This window comes from Pleurodeles waltl, chromosome 5 (assembly GCF_031143425.1).
Source record: "Pleurodeles waltl isolate 20211129_DDA chromosome 5, aPleWal1.hap1.20221129, whole genome shotgun sequence".
In the NCBI taxonomy this organism is placed as follows: domain Eukaryota; kingdom Metazoa; phylum Chordata; class Amphibia; order Caudata; family Salamandridae; genus Pleurodeles; species Pleurodeles waltl.
This window is the reverse complement of record NC_090444.1, coordinates 197,718,861-197,741,622: the sequence shown is the minus strand read 5'-3', so window position 1 is coordinate 197,741,622 and position 22,762 is coordinate 197,718,861. Positions and strand designations below refer to the sequence as shown.

The window sequence follows — 22,762 nt, the reverse complement described above, 5'->3', positions numbered from 1 at the left end:
CGCAGCAGTCACTAAATTTCAGATGGTTCTCAAAGAAGTGAATTGCCTCATGAATCATAACACTAGACCTAACTTATAACCAGGTGAAAACATCATATGATTGCCCTTGTATGAACATACACCTATTATCTAAAATTTCTACAAAGCTTCAACTTTAGTTCTAAATTGAACACTTAGTAGGATTTCTTTGTGAAGACTTGCAAAACACAAATATCATTGAAAAAGTATTAAGAAACAAAACATAAATAGATATAAAATGTCTTTACCAAGTCCTGTTGAGGAGCTGTACTTGACCAAGGGTGTGCTGACGCTGCCTATGTCAGTTGTGCAAGTCACTTGAAAGAAAAATTCTAAAAAGAAAATGATAAACAAAATAATATATTATAAACAAAAACTTAGGAAATAAGCAGAAAATGAAACATGTTAAGGAAATTAGCCAAAAAGTAATATGGGAGAAAGGTAGATGTAAATGAAGTGAAATGGAGCAAGAACCGAAGAAGAACTGAAGGAGATGGGGGTAAAAATAAGAAAGTAAGTAGGTAAGAAAGAAAGAAAGAAAGAAAAAAAGAGGATGGCTGGTTCTGCAAATACCCTCTGCACCAGCCACAAATTCCTATAATCGTGCCTTAATTTAATGAGTGAAGCTAAAAATAATTACAAATCATGGAGAAGGTACCCTAAACATTAGTTGGAGTCAGAACAGAATTGGTTTTGATATTAAACAAATACTTATCTACTTCCCAGGTGCCTCTCGTTAATCACTAATATTAACTTTAACTTTTTACATGACCGTCGCACTAATGAACTACGGATGCAATCAACTACCGTATTTACCAGGTGCGGTGTTACTGCATGGTTCCCAAATGGTGATAATTACAAGGTACATTAGTGCCACTGATTTGAAACTAATAATAAGAAAACATATATGAAAAACATAAGTGAGTAAATTGAGTTTTAGACGATTGAGGTTCAGACGCAGATACACAGTTTTAGATTACAATAAATGCATACATTATTTTCGAAACTTTTTTTTATAACTTCTTATTTTAGAGAATGCAGCAGATTCCCTTTTAAACTCCTGCAGAGACAGATCGAACCCCTGGTACGTCAGCTGCTAAGAACGGATTGTATTACGAAAATGCGATTATATGTGTTATTTCCACATCTCTAGTCGGTCTCTGGTTTTATTCAGCGTTCCATCACTGCCCCTCAGCCTCTTATGACTGCCTAACCCAGACTTATTTCTTGGTGTTTATCCAATGCCGGTTAAACCGCTTTTGACAACTTTAGCCTTTCATGTTTCACATTAAAAAGAGAATCCAACCTGACCTCAATGAGTCAATTAGAGAAGAGCCCAGGATTAGTAAATAAATCAATACATTAGGTGCATCTTCTGACATCTTTGCTTTCAAACGTATTTGTGTTTTATGTGTATAAAAACTTTGATGAGTTAAATGCCGGCCATTATGCTACATTTAAAGTAGTGCTTTCTATACAGTACACTGATAAGCTCCCTAATGTGTTTTAAAAAACATACTGACCTGAAACATCCTATAGGCACATACTAAGGAAATTTTTGAATATTTCAAGAATGATGGATCGCAAATTTGTTTTGCATTAAAAAAAATGGGCTGATTTCATTGTCCTCTCATCGTCCTTCACTGTCCCAAATATGCCCGCCATCTTGAGTTGACGTATATGCATCAAAATATGCTAATTTTGAAAGAAGAGTTAGGACTACCTCTCCTGCAAGAGTTGGAGATACTTACTTGAGTGATATTTCTTGTAATTTAAACCTTAACTATGTTTTTGAAATTACAAATTACATAGGACAGGTATTATTACCCCCTACCCCCTCAGAGCAGTGCAGGATGAGGTTGGTAGTGCTCATGAAAAAGGAACAAAAATGATCACTGCTCAAGGCATTAGTTTTCTATATAGATCATATAAAATTGTATACCACACACTTTTTGAAAAAAAAACACTTATTATGGGCTGCTCTGTAAACTTTGCACTTGTATAGCGCACTACTCACCCGTTAGGGTCTCAAGGGACTGTACTCATACCGCTATGGAACCCTTCCTGGCTTTTCCCTGTGAGGTGCCCACTCCTGGGCCCCCCCAGGCATCCAAGCGCTGTTGGGGCTGTTGTGGAGATTAAGCAAGCTATTGCCCAGAGTTGCAGAGTGGGACTCATTAATTAGATTAGGCACCGAGGCGAGAAATATCTGGTCCAAGGGAATTGAGCCCAAGACCTGCCGAAGCGGGACTTGGACCCTGGTCTTGAGCTAGATCTCTGCTTCAGGGTCTACTGCTCTAACCATTGTGCCACACTTCTCCACAGTGTTACTGCCAATCCACATTCATGTAGACTTTTTGGGAGATCTCAGACAAATGTTTGTCTGTTTAGTTGTAAATACCTCGTTGGTTACCTTTCTTCATGAATAAGCAGAGCAGCGAGCACTCTATTAGGATGTATAGTCAACTTCAGTGTAGAGTACTACATGAGGTTATCTCTCCACACTAGGGGGCTTATTACGATTTCAGTGCACGGAAAAGCCCGTCTGCCGAAATTCTGACGGGTAGGTTGCCGCCATTGTGGCAGCCTCCCCGCCAGGCCCATTACGAGTTTCCCACTGGGTCAGCGGGAGGAAACCTCAGTTTCCGCCCACTGGCCCAGTGGGAAACAGCCTACAGCATTGTCTTCGGCTTGTAATAGAGCCAGCGGCAATGCTGTAGAGCGCAGGGTGCACCAACACCCTTGCAATGTTCACTGTCTTGAAAGCAGACAGTGAACACTGTGACGGTGCTGGCCTGGGGGGGGCTGCACTGCCCATGCCTGGTGGATCAGGACTGCCACAACTGCCAGACCGCCAGGATGACTAATCCTGGTGGTGCTGGTGGTCCGACCGCAGCACAACGTGAATGGATATTTGAATCTATAGCATTGAATATGATGGTTGTGCCTTTAGCATCTGAGCCTTTCTCTGATTTAGGCCTGTGTTAAACAGTCTCAGAGGAATGTTATGGGGAGTCCATTTCCTGAAAAGACAGGGGTACGATGACTTTCATACAGGAATTATATATATAATATTGATAATCATTTATTATATTATTCCTTTTGGACATATTTATTTTTTAACTAAAAGAGAAGGGGATTCTGAAGGCTTATTTACAGGAAAATGAGCAAAATGGTTGAATTTTACCATTCTCATCACGTCTGAGCACCTTTATGTTTTGTATCCAAGAAGGAATAGGGTCTCTGGCCTGTACTGATTATAGAGGCTTACAACAGATTGCCATCATTGATGTATCATTTTCAGATATCTTAAAATATTTAGCATTTCTCTACTTAGGCACCATTCCATTGATCTCATGTACCCACAAGCAACAGAAGGAAACGTGAGCTTATTGTTATCAAGACTTCAGCAACAAAACTTGTCTTGCAATCCTAATAAGTTTGAGAAAGAAAAAGCTCAGTATCTTGGACTCAGACTGAATGCTTCTGGCCTTTCTCTGTATCCTAAAATTCTTCTGCTATTTTCAATAGGTCCTCACCTACTAATGTCAAGGGGGTTCAGAGTTTCCTCAGATTCACAAATCTTTATAACAAATTTATCAATACTTTTTAGAGTTAACCAGTGATAAAGAAGAATATGAAGAAAGGCTTATGATTGGAGGCTGTTTTTATCGCTAAAATAGATGCTTACTCACAGACCAATAACATGTAATTCTGATATATCAAACACATTTATTGTGTGACTGTCCAAGGGGGTAGTTTCGCTGGAGGTCACTTCTGTTACAGGAACAGACAGTTGATAGAGAAGACTGTCTTTTATCTATTCCACGTTTTTCCAGAAATGGAATGAAAATATTTAGTACTATAGGGCCACATATACGTAGATTTTGTTTGGTCGCACACAACCTGTTTTGCAGAATCAGGCCTTTTGTGACCCAAAAGAAAGCTTTTTACTATGTACAAAACCCTATTTTGCGATTCAGTTACCTATTACCGAATCTCAAAATGGGTTAGCTATTCGGTATTAGGAAGGGTTGTGTCAAGGACTTCCTTGCTAATAGAGCCTTGCAGTCCTATGTACAAATGTTTTGCAACCGGAATGCGGTCGCAAAACATTGGCTTTTAACGCCAATTTCAACTTGGTGCTAACACATTTTCAAATGGGAAAGGGTCAAGAGCAATATGAAATTCAAATTGACCATTGGAATTTACAGTTTTTGTTAATTCTTTAGTCCAGAAATAGGAACTAAGCAAAGGGGTGTTTTCTTTGCCCAGTATGATTTCACCTTCATCTATATTTCTGGTTTGGGGGCGTGGCCAAGATGGCGACCGGAGCGGCAGCATAAACTGCAGCTCCGATCCCTGGCCCGTAAAACTATCCTGCTAGCGGCGCCCGGGCCCCCCATTTATGGGGTACGAGCGTCGCTCACCGCGCTGCCTGGGGGCTACATTGACGCCCGCGGCTGAAACCTGATTACTGCTGCCGTTCGGGGAGCGGTGGGCGCTCGGCCGGGTCGCGGCCTGCACCCGCTCTGGCAGCCTGCACGCTTGCTGCGTGTGCTGCGCAACATCCCCCGCGACCCGAAGCTGGAGCTCGGGTTCGCGCTGTGCCGGTGAGGTGAGCCGCCGAAGATTTGACCCCGACGGGGGCGCTGGATTCGCGCACCGGCCCGGGGAGGTCACTCTGGGGTGGCGGCGGTGGCGGGGTCTTCCCTGCTGCGACGCCGCCCCTTTTGGGGTAAGTCCTGCCGGAGCAGGCTTGCCCGTCCATCATCCCTCGGGGAGGCAGCCGTTGGAAGTATCGGTGTCCCGGCTCCTCCCCGATCACCGGAGGCTGTGCCACACTCCGCGGCCGGCCTGGAGGCCGGGCCGCGCAAGTAATATCAGCACGCGGCCTAACGAGCTGTGGCCGACATTTTAAACTTTGAATCCTTGGCCAACAACAGTGTTTGGCTCTATCATACCGGCTCCACCAGTACGTGGAGCATTTGCAATGAGTCGCATTGCACTACGGCGTCGGCCCTAAGAAGGCATTTTGTGGCAACGTCGTGTTGCGGGGCTGTTCCGTGGCGCACCCGCGCCCCGGACGGTGCGGCCTGCCAGAGCAGGCTTGTAACTTCAAACGCCCCAGGATTGTGGGTTGCGCTGGGCTATCTGGCGAGGTCATCCAAACGTGTCGCCCTGGCAGGAATCGTTTTGCGGGCACACAGCGTTTTTACAGCAGTCCCCACAACCCAGGTCCTCACCTAGAACTGGATCGTGCTTCACCTCAGGAGGGGTGAGGCAGCAAGAATACAGCTGTTGGACAGGAGCAAAGCGTACAACGGACCTGGTCGGCTGTAAGAGGTGAACCTTTCGGCGACATTTATCGAGTCGCAGTGTGCAGCCGTGCTAACTACCCACCCTGAGTCCCAAGGTAATCGGAGCAGATACAGCCTCCAATAAACTATGCAGAGTTCTGCCCTCACCCCACTAGACTCATAAATTCCTACCAGTACCATAATTTTTAAGCTTTGCAAGCAATATTCAATGCATTAGGCCACTACTCTCCAATATTCTCGTCCTGCCTCTGCTTTATTTGTCCTCAACACCCAGGCCGGACTGGTGTGACGCCTGACTCGTCGGCACACATCGCTTTGTGTTTACTTGTTGCGTTAACGACCACGCAGTCCTGTACTTACCAAATGGTCAAGCCAAAGACTTAGCGATCACCTCCAAGCAAAATGGACCACGTCACCCCACCCTCCTCAGAGGCCCACGCCACCACGCAAGTGGCTTTGCAGAAGCTGGAACTTACATTACAATCACATACGTCACAATTTGAAAAGATACTGCAAGCCATCCTAGACACTAAGACCACCCTAGAAGCTAAAACAGGCTCGGTAACAGAAGATCTCAACATACTTCGTACTGATCAACACGCACTGGCCGACAGGGTGTCCGAACTTGAAAAAGACACTGCAATCCTTCATCGCTCTGTGAAAGATCTCCAATCGCAACTAGATCATCTATCAACAGAGGTGGACTCCTTAAAACACAGAGCTGAGGACGCAGAGGGTAGGTCCAGTCGCAACAATATTCGTATGGTGGGGTTCCCTGAACGTGCTGAGGGCCTCAGCGCTGAATTATTCATAGAACAATGGCTCACAGACACAATTCTTAAAGATAATATCCCGAAGTTCTTTTGCGTTGAGAGGGCCCACAGCATCCCCGCCTTGCCCCCCCCCACCTGGCTCACAACCACGTCCGCTTATAGTAAGACTCCTTAACTATTGAGATAGAGACCTTATCCTACAGCTATTCCGCAAATCTGGTCCGGTAAGCTTCGAAAACGCAGTGATTACAGCTTATCCAGACTTTACAGCAGAAGTACAGAAGAAGCAGAACTACTCCTATCGTGTTAAGACATGCCTCCGTAAACATAGCATCAAGTATGCGCTGATGTTCCCAGCCAGACTCCGGGTACAAGATGAAACTTGTACATTTTTCTTCACCACTCCGGAAGATGCCTGGACCTGGCTGCACGCCAAGGGTCTAGCCGACCCGTTAGACACAAACACCCTGGGTGATAATAGGTCTTCCTCCACGCCGGGACGCAGGCAACATAAAAAACAAGGCGCTAAACCCTCACCTGAACAGGTACAAACTAAACGCTCCCGGCTTCTGCGGGCCACATCTAGATTTGTTAACATGTCGCCAACTGCCTTATCCACACAAACGGACGTGGATCTGGAACAGGACGCACACTCTGACTCAGCGGAATCCACGCATGGTCCTTTCCACACACCGCACACAGCGGACGACATCTGCTAAGCAGTTAAGTTCCACTTACTCCCGCTCTCCGGATGCGGCGGCACGACTCCCCCCTTTTTGGCTGCTCAGTGGCTACTGGGCCCCACTATTGTTTCCTTACTACGGCGCACGATCCACTTGCGTCCCCGGGCGGCGTACTTTGCACCATGAGTAACCCGGGCAGGGTAAACCCAAGACTCTGCACCAATGCCCTCCGGCACCCCCCTGTTCCATATGGACCATTCTTTCAAACCGGCAATTGCTGGAATTGTTTTCTATCTTTTAGTAATTCAATTGTTGCTATGTTTCATCTTAGAGTGCACCTTTTTATTTGGTTGTTGGTTTTGTCACATGCTGGTTAATCGCAAATGCAGCAGCAAACGCACGTCATATCTATTATAGCAATAGGATTACAGCTCACAATATCGTAGACATTGACTGGCTAATCTTAGCGGGTAAGCGTCACAACATTTTTATAATGGGGACAGAGGATACCCACTCCTCCGGCTACACGAAAGTTACAAAAGCACCATGGCCACCCAAACTCACCAAAGTATCTTGAAATATAAGATACTCACATGGAATATTAGAGGCATGGCAACTCCACGTAAACGGCAAAGGGTTTATGCCTTTCTCAAGAGGCATCAGGTACATATGGCTCTACTACAAGAGACACATCTCTCTAAATCCACGTTGGAAAACACACACTCAAAATGGAAAGGTCAATTGCATGGCACCACTTCTTCGTCTTTTGCTCGCGGAGTAGCGATTTGGATTGCTCCTGGGGTCCCATTTACCTTATCTCGCACACAATGCGACCAAAACGATAGACATGTGACACTCGAAGGCACCCTTGACGGGTCCCCTTTAGCCCTGGTTGCACTGTACTCCCCAAATGCAAATCAACGCGATTTCCCATCCATGCTCTCCACCGGTAATCTCAGCGACCCCACACTAGAGTGCATATGGGGGGGCGACTTTAACAGCGTCCTAGATACTCAATTAGACCGCTTGTTTCCCCCACTTACCACGGTCCCTTCCAATCGCGCCTCACAAGCACTAGCAAGCTGGGCCTTAAACAACGGCCTGAGGGATGTATGGAGGGTGGGCCATCCCACCCAGCGCGAATATTCTTACTACTCCCCTGTACACAAGCTACATACCAGAATAGATATGATTTTTGTATCTGCAGCCGTAATTCAGAAAGTGTGCATGTCTGAATACCTAGCGCGCACTATATCAGACCACAACCCTTTATGCGTAACAATGGCCTGGGGCCACATGCACACTCGTATACCAACGTGGCGATTGCAGCCAGAAGCTCTTTTAGACCCCCCCCCCTTTCAAGCAGATATATCCAAGAGACTAGCTGATTGCTTCCTGCTGAATAAAAACACAACTTCATCCCGCGCTATAGAGTGGGACGCCCATAAAGCGGTGATACGCGGACATTTCCTTGCAGCCACGGTGGGGGTAAGAAAAGCATTCACCAAAGAATTACAAGATTTGGAGGTAAAACTCCACAGAGCAGAGAATGTGGTCGCCAGAGACAAGTCCACACTAACAACACTGAACTCGCTTAGAGCTGCCCATAATGAAGCAGACACCAGACTAGGCAAGCACGACTACAGATATTACATGACAAGACAACACGCTGAGGGAGATAGGTCCGGCAGGCTATTAGCTTGGCTGACCCGCCAGCCTTCGCAGCCAACACCCATCGGTGCGATACGTCTAAACCCCAACGTCATTGTCAACACTCTGACAGGCATCAACGAAGCCTTTTCCACATACTACCGCACCCTTTACACGTCCCCCCCTCCTCCGCCGGAGCAGCACCTAACTGACATACTACAACTTGTCTCTCAAAACCAACTTATCCTCGATAATACCGCTACTTTGGATGGCCCTATTACTATCGAAGAGCTGCGCTCAGCTCTGGCACAAATGGCGCGCAGCAAAACCCCCGGTTCGGATGGTCTACCGGTAGAATATTTTAATTCCCACGCTATCCATCTCCTACACCCACTCATAGAGGTATTCAACGAAGCACACCATAAATTACAATTGCCAGACTCTATGCGCAAAGCTTTAATAGTTGTCCTTTCAAAAGCGGGCCAGGATCCTCTTGATATTAAATCATACAGGCCGCTTTCCCTACTCAATACAGATTGCAAACTATTAGGGAAAGTATTAGCAAACAGGCTCCTCCCCTACCTACCAAGCTTGATACATCATGATCAGTCCGGCTTCATCCCTGGTAGAAGCACCTTCTTAAATATCAGAAGGCTGCTCCACATAATGCACAGTAACACAGTCACTGAAGCGGTGGCCCCCTCCCTAGATATTGAAAAAGCATTTGATAAGCTAAGCTGGAATTATCTCCTTTGCACACTCAAAGCGTTTGGTTTCGATTCCGGCTTTATTAGCTGGATCAAAACGCTCTACTCCATGCCCACAGCCCGTGTCAAAAATGGTCGCACTATCTCCGAGGCATTCCCTATAGGCAGAGGCACCAGACAAGGCTGTCCATTGTCTCCTTTGCTATTTGCCATTGCCATGGAACCATTAGCAATTAAACTACGCAGCTACGCACATATATGGGGCATCCCGGAATCTAACACTTATCATATTATATCCTTATACGCAGACGATGCCCTGATATACCTGCGTAATCACTCTGCCTCTATGGTAGAGGTGTTGCAGTTGCTGGACTCCTTTGCCCTCGCCTCTGGTCTGCATGTCAATTGGTCCAAGTCAAGTATCTTCCCTCTCACCTTCATCCCGATTGACCTCCACACGGCACTACCGCAATATAAATTACCGTGGTCACATCTCGGGGTGCAGATTTATCACTCTATTATAGATCTAAAAGAGGGCAACATTGACAGGGCACTCAGCTCCACCTGCAGCTCAATACCATTTTGGAGCTCACTCCCCCTATCCCCTATGGGTCGGGTAGCTATAGCCAAGATGCTTATCCTCCCAAGGTTTTTATATTATTTTACTGCCCTGCCGTTGTGCCTGCCACGCTCGTTCTTTAGCAAACTGCATTCAATATTAACCGACCTGCTCTGGGGCAAAGATAGACGTAGAGTAGCGTTGACTATAACACAACACCCACAGGAGGCGGGCGGGCTGGGCATGCTTAACTTCGAAAGATACTACGCAGCTGCTCAACTGTCGTGGCTATCCACATGGCTTCAAGATACTCCTTCCACCGAAAGCATAATGTTGCAGACACATATAGCCCCGCAAAAGTTGCTGTCTACATTGTTATCCTGCCCTCACCCCCTATCCCCAAAACTTATACTGTTGGAAGCAGCTCGCTTCTGTTGGCGTAGATACGTCCAAAGCAAGACCCCCTCTCCCCCTTATTCACCCTTGTTACCGCTGTTTCAATTGCCCGGCACCCAAACCCTTTCAACACATCATGATACGCGGGACATAAACACACTGAAGGTGGGCGATTTATACTCCAGCTCCGTGATGTACACCTTTGCGGAACTGGTGGCTGCTGGAGTGGTGTACAACGGGGCCTTCCTGACATACAGTGCCATTAAGCGGCTACTCAACAACCTCTGGGGTGCTGGCAACGCCGAGCCCCCTGAGCCCCCATTACTTACTACCATCCTTACCATAGGTAGCACAAAAGACATTATAACTAAACTATATAAAGCATTACTAGCAGCAGTTTGTACCACCCTGCCGCATGCTAAGGCACGCTGGGACTCTGTCCTCCCTTCACCACTACCACAAAAATCCTGGATCGCAGCTCTCGCAATGATCAAATCAATATCCCGTAATCCTTGCCTGCGGTATACCCAATTTAATTATATTCACCACTCATATTTATCCCCAGCCCGCATCCAAAGAATATACCCGAGTACAACCCCGACATGTCCAAGATGTGCTGCTCCGGCAGCTGACTTTTATCATATGGTTTGGAGTTGCCACTCAATAAACTAGGCCTGGCACCGTGTCACGGACGCCACAGCAGACATTTCGTCCCACACCCTGTTGCCCACACCAGATTCCTGTTTACTTGGCATATGCCACCGCACTAGAGCGGATAAACAAATACACAGATTTATAGATCTAGCATTTGTTGTTTTCAAACGACTAATAGCAACACATTGGAAAGCTCCACACGTCCCATCCCACTTGTCTTGGCTTCGTGACTTACATAGCCGCTCGCAGGCTGAAGCCCAGACACTTCACTTATTGCAACACAAAGGTCTTATTCAGGAGGGCCCCGAAGTTTGGGACACTTTTGTGGTGGCAATAGAAGCGAGGGATGACATGTACCCCCGTGAATGGGGCACCATATATAGCCACTACAGTCCTGGCTGACACCGTCAGCACGTTACTCGAGCTGCCCCAATTTCATCCATTCATTTTCATTATTAACATCCTCACCCCTCCCCTTAATGCAACAACGTAACACATCAGGATGCTTTTTCTGCGGTTAAGCCTTCATGCAATCCATACCCAGTTCATTTAATATCAATCTTGTTCTGTACCCACTCACACCCTGCAAAACATAACCCACACCCCAATTATGACCTCCATTTTATTCATACACATTAGCTGTTATCCTTCTTCTCCCTTCCCCCACCTTCTGTCGGGGATAGCCAATACTAGCAATGACATTAATAGTGTTTAGCTGCATCTTTATTATTTAGCAATTAGTTATTGCACAATTTTTAAGTTGAATGTTTCTTTTCTCTCCCTTTCATTTCGCTTTATGCTTGTTTTTCTTGTTCTTCTTCCCCCTTCTCTTTTGACAACTCATTGTGTAATAATGCTGTGCAAGTTTATATATGTAAGCAAATAGATCGCAGAATTATTAACAGCCAATCTGCTGTTGTGTGAACGTTACGGTCAATAAACAGATTAAAACAAAAAACAAATCTATATTTCTGGTTTAAATAATCCATTTGTGGGTGCTTTATTCTGCCATTGGTGGAATATACGCTACTGGTTTAGAGGGGTGAAACCCTACTCAAGTCGAAATCATCATTCTTGTCAGGGTGAAGTACAAGCAAACCCCAAACTAACCTCTGTTCAACCCTCAGGCATCTTGACAAAAAACAATCAGGCTTAACTTAGAGGCAATGTGTAAAGTATTTATGTAGCACTTCAGACCTTAATAAAGTGAAAACAAAACACAACAAACAATTCTACACTAATTTAGAAACATTGAGTGAAATATAACAACTTATTTGAGACCAAAATGATAAAAATCCAATCAGCTGAACCAGAGATATGCAATTTTAAAATTTAAGTTAAACAGTGTCTAGAAGCATAAAGCCATAAAGCACCAATTGTGGTAATGTGGTTGCACTTGACCGGGACAAAGTCACAAGTTCAGGCCAACAGCGATATAGTGTGACCATGTTAGGCTCACTGAACACTGCTCACTTTAAAGCAGAAGAAGGTTGGAAGCAATGTATTTAAAAGGTTGTACATGTACTGTTAAGTTTTACCTGTCCTGGTAGTTAAAAACTCTTAAATTCATTTTCACTACTTCAAGGCCTGCTTCTCCCATAGGACAATATGGGTTACAATTTAACCTTCTATAAGTGCTAACTTTCAATTGAGAGCAAGTAAGAATGTCGAGTTTGGTAACTAAAGACTTGTAATTTAAATACCTCTTTAATGATAAAGTCAGATTTTAAGTCATACTTCTCAAAACACCACTTTTAGAAAGTGGGCAGTTTCTTGTTCTAACCATTTAGCATCTGCAGTCTGTTTCCTGGGTCACATGACTAGGTGTAGCTGGTAGTTGTTTTTTGTGCATTGCCCCTTGTCAAAGGAGCATAGGTATTGGCAGGGTGGGCCATCTCTGACTTGATGAGGGGGAGGAGCTGTCACCTACCAGACGTGCATATCATAAAGGAAAGCTCTGCCTTAGCACTCGTACAAACGGTTTGACACTAGTCTTTTGTGACTGACAAGCTAGGGACAGGGCAGGGAGGCAGGAAATTCCAAGCACCTCTGGGGAATGGTTTATTTTGCTAGGTTAAAATGGCAGTTTAAAATTGCACACACAGGCTGCAATAGAAGACTGATTAAAAGGATACCTAAGTGAGTGGCACAATCAGTGCAGCAGGCCCACTAGCAAAAACAAAAGATGATGGATGGAATGCAGAACCAATCAAACATTCAACCCAGTCACAGATCTGGGTTTAATCCATCAGTTGTTTTGCTTGCCATGCCATTCCAGTTTGGACCCAGACATATGCATCAACTGTTCTTTTTGTGTTTCTTGCCTCAAGTGGGAAGGGTATGCCCAGACGTGGGTCCTGTGTTCACTATGCCACCAGATTCAAGCTAGCTTGGCTGAAGAGGGGTGATACCCTGAAACCGGTCCCAGGATGCTCGTTTGTGGTCCAGGGAGGACCTGGTCTGGCAGTTCGGGCTGGACTGTTCCCAAGGGGAACAGGCTCAAGACTGATTTGCATGTGGCTGGGTCCAAACTGGAACGGCATAGTGAGCAAAACAACTGATGGATTAAACCCAGATCTGTGACTGGGGATGAATGTTCGATTTATTCTGCATTCCGTCCATCAACTGTTCTTTTTGAATTTGTTGCCCCAAATGGGAAGGGTATGCCCAGATGTGGGTCCCCGTGCTCACTATGCCACCAGATTCAACCTAGCCTGGCTAAAGATGGGTGATACCCTGAAACCGGTCCCAGGATGATTGTTTCTGGTCCAGGGAGGACCTGGTCTGGCAGTTAGGGCTGGACTGTTCCCATGGGGAACAGGGTCAAGACTGATTTGCATGTGGCTGGGTCCAAACTGGAATGGCATGGTGAACAGAAAAACTGATGGATTAAACCCAGATCTGTGACTGGGGGTAAATGTTTGATTTATTCTGCATTCTGTCCATCAACTGTTCTTTTTGCAGGCCCACTAGCAGCATTTAATTTTCATGCCCTGAGTAAATCTAGTACCACTTTACTAGGGACTTGCAAGTAAATTAAATGGGCCAATTGGATATAAGGTAATTTCACCATGTTCAAAGGAGAGAGCACAATTTTAGAACTAGTTAGTAGTAGTAAATTGACCAGAGTCCTAAAGGCCAATAAAAATGGGTTCTGAAAACAAGAGGATGAATGTAAAAAGGTTTGGGAATGACCCTGCAGAAAGGACCAAGTCCAACAGCTATTATATTGAGTCCTTACTTACCCATTATCAGCATGTAATTCCATCTTAATGATTGGTTGGAATAGTTCAGTACTTAGAAAAAGTAAAGGTGGTTTAAGAGCTAAAGAGCTAGACCTTTATTTAAAGACCATTTTATTTCAATGAAATAAATTGCCTTTCAACCAACAAGTTATTTGTGTTCAAACTAAGTAACTTCAGCTGGGTGTTATGAAACTGTGTCACGATTCCCCATTTCTGCTGATAGACGGGTGAAGACTGCTTTGGATTTAAATTTACAATTTGTTTGTGTCCTACTGTTTACGCTGATATCCAACAATGATTTCTTGCCTGCCCTTTTTAGTGCCCATCATAAATCCTTTTGAGCTTTTTGAATAATTACAGCCATTACTAGTAGCTCCTGAACCTTGGGATATTATCATTGCAGATTTTATAATGGAGCATCCAACTTCAGAAGGATACTGTTTGATAATGCTTGCTATAGATGCGTTTTGAATGCTTGTGCTCTTGTCAAAATTACCAACAGCTGAAAAAATGGCCCAATGTTGTTTACTGATAAGTTTTATCTTTGTGGTTTGGTTCATAATATAATTTCTGATAACGGTATTTAATATCTTTAATGCTTTTGAAACGCTTTGAGGTTATCTGTAATCAAATGAGCAAACTGAGTGAACAAATAAAACGTTGGAGCAATATCTACAGTGCTGCTGTAATGCAACTCAAGATAATTGTTCTTCCTATTTACAAACTGAAAATGGTTTCTATAGTAATTCAACTTATAAGACCAAGATTTTACCCCTCTTTTGTATGAATGGTTTTCATCCAGAGTTTTTCCAGCTTCTCTTTGTATTGAGTCTCTGGTTCCATCCACGACTAAGTGGTTAATGAAGTATAGGCAGCTTGCATCTGAAAGCTTATACTAGTCTAAGGTCATGTTCAAGGAAAATGTAGACACATCAAGGTCAAATTCTGTTCTTTTTGTTCCTGAAAGAAGGGTTTGGCTGTCTTCTCATATCCTTTAATTCAATACACTGCTAGTAAAATTTCAACCAGGATTTTTAGGCCCTTAGTCATAACTCATCAAATCAATCCTGTGGCACTTCAGTTGAAGTTGCCTTGTACATGGAAGAGCCATGCTGTTTTTCATTAATCCCAACTGAAGTCATATGTTCCTGATCGTTATCAGCGGCTTCCATCTGAAACTCCACCAGTTATAGTACAAGGGCAATTTGAATAGGAAATTCAATACATTTGTGATTCTTTTATGTTTCAAGATCATCTTCAATTTGGAAAGATCATCCTTCAGTGAATATACCTGGGAAGATGTCTTGTCAGTTCATGCTCCCTAACTAGATCATTGATTTTTTTTTTTACAGCAAACTGTGGAGGCAAAGCTTTAGGATAACCTAGAACATCCATGCAGAGAGCAGTGCCAAGAGCATACTGAAGGATGTGCAAATTTGAAAAGAAATGAAGACCTAATGGTGCTGACTGCCTTCATTTTCCTGAACACTGTTCTCAGCGTATGGCTAATCATCCATGCCTCTTGGATTGCTCTGGAATTTCTGTTAGCAGTGACCCGGAGGCATGTTTTCCTAACAGCCTGGAGTGCAAGGCACAGAGGACAGCAGTACTGCTCTGGAATCCAATGCGGAACAAATGTTGTCAAACCTGAGCCTCATCCTTGTTTACCAAAGTTCACCATGAATTTCTGAAAAAGATGCATGAAACGTTTTATAACCAGCCTACCCAAAATGTTTTTCTGTCCATAGGATACCATCTGAGATTCTAATCTTATATGAAATTCAATCTTGCCTGTGATGTCAGTTCATGTTTGAATCCTCTATAAAGAAGGCAATCACAAGAGGAAGATATACTGCAGCACATTCCTTTTTTATTTTCTGTTATGTTCTTTGCCTATTTACAATTCTTGCTGTCCCAGATTATTTCACCTAGCCATTGTTATGAGGAGTTTGTTGCTTTGTTGGTTTCTTGAATTTCACTCTTCATCTTCAATCAACAACTACAAAATTGCCAAGGAGGATTTTTCTCCTTTGTGAGTTTTAGCTCCTAACTGGAATCATCTTAGGGAGGTAATAGACATCTTTTTAGAATACTATTTTGTACTGGGTGGTTCATGAAGAGTTTCTGTTTCCTTGGATAATCAAGAATTGCACTCAACATTCCTTCTCAGCACACAGTCCTTCACAGAGTCTCTTGCTGGAAGAAGGAGACTGATATTGTAATTTCTATTGCTGATCACCAGCCACTCCCTAATATTCAAGGTAGGAAATTCCCCCAGTCGTGCTATGGGGGGACAGGCCAAGCAGTAGGTCTCTTCGATGTTTTATAGTGAGTAGGCCAGGCATACATGGGTGGAGACAAACCCTGAGAATCTGCTCAGATTTTGAAGATGATTGCTGTTTTGGATATTTCCCTGTAGAACAGTCATAGGGTTGATTCTTTCGGCCCCAGTTACACATAACGGGATGACGTGACATCACTATATTGGGTGGATGCATCACATATCGCAGTATTCACTACCTCCCTTTAAAACTCTGTGCACAGAGAGAGAGCTGATAAGGAGCCTGAAATGAAGAAGAAAGGTCCACCACCACTGTGACACATGTCAGGAGCCCTGGGATGCGCCCACTCCTAACTTGTGGTGTCTTCAGGGCACAGGCAACAGCTCCTGGACTAGCTGACAGTGGACCGACTAAAGTGCTCTGAACAAGGGAGGAACCTGTGGGCTCCTGATATGAATGGCCCTGCTCTAGTGTCTTGGGAGGCGGGCTTCTGCTCACAGTCATGCTTCAAAAGGTTGAATGCATGGGTGTCGAGAGAGTTCATGGCCCAAGTGTAGGCTGCCCTGTAAGATCTATGGAGCTCTCATGAGGACCGTAGCAAATCCTGTGAACTGGGACAGGAGAGAAGGCTATCAGTTGTTACAGCAAAGCTGTAGCTTGGTAGGAGGAGGAAACAGTGCTGGAAAGCTTCAAGAGGGTTGAAGAAATCCAGCTTAGGCCAGGAAGGCTCCTGGTAGTAAAGGAGGCCCTTTACAGCAGAGTGTACCAGATCCAGCTGAAATTGGTCCTGCAGGGCCCCAAGATATATTAACTATAATTTGCCACTCATATGCAGCCTTGCTAGACTCTATACATGTGCCCTAAGCCTGGAGGTACTTGGCAGCCTTGTAAAATCACTATCACAAATTAGTTTAATCAAAACATATCCAGGAGTAATGAATGCTGCAAAAAGACCCTTGGCACATTCGCACTGTTGGAATATAACACCTTTTATATGGAGGAAGGATAAATTGTCTTACAACACAGAGAAGCCCCTGTGCCTCAATACCTGGCCCTACAAGAGCAGGAAAAACCAGCTCCATTGTCCAGTACCCGAAGTATTGAGTGGGGGACAGGAAAGTACTTCTCAAGAAGCCTATCACATGGAGAGGAGGAGGGGCACCCACAGAAAGATCATTCCTACCAGATCTTGGAAATAAAAGGCACATCAAAAGGCTAAAAAGAAAGGGAACACTCAGCTGCATCGAAGGGCTATAACACATCTCTTTACACAAGCAAAACAATCAGAAAAACACAATCAGATTGCAGGCTGTTTTCTATGAAACTTAATATGAAAAATAAGTCTGACAAAAGCACAGGTATCTATAGTGATCGGCCTCATGTCCAACTGCTTCATATTTTGGGGCTCACATTTGTCTCTCTAGTGAGAGACTTTGTGTTCATGTTAATGCATGTAGCTTGTTGTATTAAATGTGAAACGCTATTTCTAAAGGCAATAGGCTGATCAGAATTTTATTGCTGATTTCCATGTTGAGGCCTGCAGATACATTGGTCTCATTTAGAATCTCACAGATAATAGAATGAGACAAGGTTTATAGGGATAGTTGGACTTACGCCAAATCTTTAGTAGATGGTTTTCGCCTTGGTTATTACCGCAAGAGCAGCGGTTCCAAACCTATTCACACTACAAGTTTGTATATATTTATAATTTTGTGAGTAGAATTTAACTAGGTGTGCATTATATCTCCTTTTTAAAAGGAAACCACTGGGTGGACATTGATTTTTTCCAGTGTTATTGTGATGCATTGCTGTAATTTGAGTTTATAGCCCACAAAACCACCTTGGGTCAGCCTTGGACTCCTCTGCCTCATTGTCCTGAGTGCTAAAATGATTTCCTGGTACCTGGTTGAGGGTCCACAGTTCAGAGTCCCCAGGACACTAGAAGTAAAGACCTCCTTTATTGATACAATTGTGAATGTAATTGAACATTTGAGGTTGTAATTTGGCAACTGATGTGGTAATTGGGCATTGCAGGATGCACATAGATTTTTGAGGCTATAGTTCAGCATTTGATCCTGTGCTTACACATGCGAGGATACAACTGAGAATTATTGGGCATACAAGACTATTCATGGTCATGCATGACATGTGATGTGTTAATTCTAATTACAGATTCCCTAGTTCAACAAACTATGAGATCTCTGGAAAATCGCTTTTGTGCCCTCTGCATGATTACCGACGTAGATCAAAATCTGAAGACCATAAAGAGTGAGAGAAACGGTCCATTATTATGAGTTATTTACACATCAATAATTTCTACATGCACAAATGTTTGTCAGCTTGGCCAAAAGGTTCAAATGCACAGACTATCAAGATACCTATTTAGAGACTTGTGCGGATAGTTTGAAAATAATCAGTTCTTCAAATGTTTTTACTACCAGCTCATCTTGTGGTGAACAAACAGACTTACACCTTCTATCATTCATGTTCGGTGGAAACAATATAGGAAACTGCCCATCTGATTCATTATGTTACTGCAGAAAACATACATAGTGCATATCTTCTATTAGCCAAAATAAAGTTCTTTTTAATAACGTGATATGAGTAAATATGCCCTTCACTGTTTTTGTTTCAGGAGTACTCCATCACAATATTGTGTAGTTGTTGCCAATATATCACTTGGTACTAAGGAAATATCCTTGGGTGCTGTCAACTAGCCACATTGCTGCTAATGATTCAGGGCTACAACTACAGGTGTGCCACTGTTGGGATTGCATTGGATCATAAAATGTAATTCGCTATTATTACCTGCAGCTTAAAAAGTGGTGTTACTTAATTAAATGTTGCACAGATCACTAAATTAGATGAGCAATTAGTGTAACTAGTTACATCCTACTGAGTGGGATGAAACCAGTCTGGGGGTATAACAACATCTGCGCTCATTACCCAAGGTCAAGCTCAAGATTTCAATTCAGTGCCCTTCAACAGCAGCTATCCTCACCCAAGCTTGACATTACAGTCCTAACGGCAGCTGCCTTCATCACACATGATTAGACTGAGAGTTTCTAGATACCCCTGTCCATTATCCATTCTCTATGTTAAGGTAAGACCACATCTGCAACCAGCATTCACATTCTCTCCTAGCAACCAGGAAGCCTTGGTCATTACCCAGGCTCTATCTAACGGCCAGGGGATAACAAACAACCATCATCCAAGTATCTCCCATTTTTGGTGACTAAGGAAGTAGACCTTTTGTTCAAGTTACATAAAGCGATCATATCAATACATAGGCGGTCATTCTGACCGCGGCGGTTGGCGCCCGCCAAGCGTTTCCCGCCGAAAGACCGCTCCGCGGTCAAAAGACCGCAGCGGCCATTCTGGCTTTCCCGCGGGGCCGGCGGGCGACCGTCAGAAGACCGCCGGCCGGCCCAGCGGGAAAGCCCCTTCAACAATGAAGCCGGCTCGGAATGGAGCCGGCGGAGTTGCAGGGGTGCGACGGGTGCAGTGGCACCTGTTGCGATTTTCACTGTCTGCAAAGCAGACAGTGAAAATCTTTGTGGGGCCCCCAGGGGCCCCACGGCACCCGTTCCCGCCATCCTGGTTCTGGCGGTGGACACCGCCAGAAACAGGCTGGCGGGAAGGCGGTCGGAATCCCCATGGCGGTGCTGAAAGCAGCGCCGCCATGGCGGATACCCTGGGCCAGCGGGAAACCGGCGGGAAACCGCCGGCTCCCCTTTTCTGACCACGGCTTTACCGCCGCGGTCAGAATCGCCCAGGAAGCACCGCCAGCCTGTTGGCGGTGCTTCCGCCGCCCTCCGCCATGGCGGTCATGGACCGCCAGGGTCAGAATGACCCCCATAATGCCCATAAGGTGCTGTCTGAGCCTGTACATTAGACAAACAGGGCCTATTTGCTTTAGGTATTTGAAACTGTTTGGACATAACATCAAGGAGCACAGGAGTGTTTTATAAAGAACATATATTTTGTAGCAGAAGGCTCGCAAAGAGAAAGTGCTACATTTTTAAGCAGGAATATATAGATATATTTGTATACATAAAATGCAACCTACATTTACATGAAAGAATTAAAGCAAAACTTTGACTACTTTGGAAACTGACAGTAAAAGCAATGAGTGTTTCATTTATGAAACAATGTAATTTCTTTGGTTTCAAATGAACCCTTGTACTTCTTCTGTTTACATAAATATTGTCATTATTTTCATCATTAATTTTTCAGGTTTTCTCTGTATATTGAACCTTGTTTGAATTTTATAAATGTAAACGTGGATCTAATGCTATACGAGAAACACTCCACTAATTTCTATCTGACAGTTTCACCGCATTCCTGCGTATTTCACAGATATGTTGAGATTCTTTGAATTTTGATAATCCTTTTCTCACTAACACAGGATTTTTCACTCTTACCCAATCTCCCACTTTTAATCTGCCACCTTTGCCGCAAAATTTGTCCACTTTCTCCTTGCTCTTAGAATTGGAATAATTTTCTTCTGTTTGCCAAATTTCTTTTATGTTGCTTCCTTCATGGAACAACTTTATCATCCAAAAATGACACAGTTCAGTGGAAGCTTTTCTTCCCCTCATGAGTTCAAAAGGATGTTTACTACTGGCTACATATGGTGTTGTATGATAAGACCACACTAAGGCCCTCATTATGAACATGGCGGTAAACACCGTCGACTGCGGTGGTGACGGCGAACAGAAGACCGTCATTGGCGGTGAACAGAAATCTGCCATATAATAAAACAAAAATCTGAATCAGACAAAAATCTCCCTTCCACCAGTCACCGCCAGGACCTTGTTGGTGGAAATGCTGGACCTCCCACCCCGCCACTGCCGAGCATACCAACACCCCACCCTCCAAATAATGATGCACAAATCACTGCAGCGGTCAGTGGAAGGCGAACGACCATTGGCGGGGCAGGCCGCTAAGGGCGGCAAGTGGATCCAACAGTAAGAAGTGCACACATTGGCTAAGTTAGAAACCCACACACCTGACACACATCCACAACACTATAAAACACTCACTGACACACCTCACAATCCTTTGCAACGAAAGTAGGCCAACGAAGACAGTGAGCACCAGAAGCAGACACCGAATGCCACAATCCACGATACTTACACCCAACCACACAACGGCGCCCTCACCTAGATCCACATGAGACACCATTCACAACACTGACCATGGCATCCCACAAACATCCGCGCTTCACAGAATGGGAGCTAAGGACCATGGTGGACGAGATACTGAAAGTCGAGCCACAACTATTCGAGGCACAGGTGAAGCACACACCTATCACCAGGAAGATGGAGCTATGGCAGACAATAGACAACAGGGTCAATGCAGTGGGACACCATCCACGCACCATGGACGACATCTGCAAGAGATGGAATGACCTGCGGGGGAAGGTAAGGGCCATGGCATCTAGGCACCACATTGCAGTCCAGAAGACTGTGGGAGGACCCCCACCAACACCACCTGACTACACTGACTGGGAGGAAAAGGTACTGGCCATCCTGCACCCTGAGGGCCTTACTGGACTCACTGGAGGAATGGACCCGGGTAAGTCGTCTACAATTACCCCATATCCATCACACCTGTAATGCATGCACCTCTCCACCCCTCCAACACCCACCAGGATCACTACCCCACCCAGCCCACAAGCCCTTAATCCACTCCCCCTGCATGCCCACAAACCCACTAACAGGGCCACATCACTCCCTCTGTGCACAGCCACCCACCCCTGCAAGGAAACACAATGGCCTATAACGCCCACAATGCACCTCCACATCCTAAGCTAAAAGCAATGAAACCTCACTAAAGCATCCTGCATGGCCCCAAGGTGTGTAAGCCTCACAAACCCGCCCAGGCCCCTGCACCCCATCTGACCATGCTAATGTAACAGACATGTCCATTTCCCCCAACAGGCACCACCACCCATGCCACCCTGACGGACAGGACAAGGAGTAGCAGTGCCCCACAGGAAGACAGAGGCACCGCACAGGACACTGGGTATGGAACCCTGGACACTGATGATCAGGCTGGCCCCTCACACAGTCCTGGACTATCACCATCCAGCAGCCCCACCCAGGATACCACTGACGCCCTTACCACCCAGCCAATAACATTAGCCCTGGGCAACCGTCCCCACACCTATGTATCTAGGCCACAGACTAGTGGAACACAAGTACAGAGGCCACAGTCACCCCCTACCAACAGGTAGGAAGACGACGGCCCCAGTACAAGTGGTACCGCCAGACCTGTGCAGGGGACACAGGCACAGGGGGATAGGCCCAGTGGGAGGGCATCAGTGGCCCAGGGGGGAGGCAACAGGATGGATGCTACAGCCCAGGGCGTGATTTCGGAGGTCCCGGGAGCCTACCACCATGCCCAGGACAGATTGGCCCAGATAGTGTCCACTCTGGAGCAGAGTCAGAGGATTCAGCAAGCACATCA

General features: G+C 45.1%; 1 protein-coding gene across 1 annotated transcript in view; it reads right to left on the bottom strand.

Moving 5' to 3' along the window:
• Positions 1-22,762, bottom strand: part of USH2A (usherin) — a 3,586,186-nt gene that overhangs the window by 80,244 nt on the left and 3,483,180 nt on the right. The window contains exon 69 of the mRNA XM_069233891.1: positions 267-350. Coding sequence (XP_069089992.1) covers positions 267-350 — 84 coding nt within the window. The remainder of the gene's footprint in view (positions 1-266; positions 351-22,762) is intronic.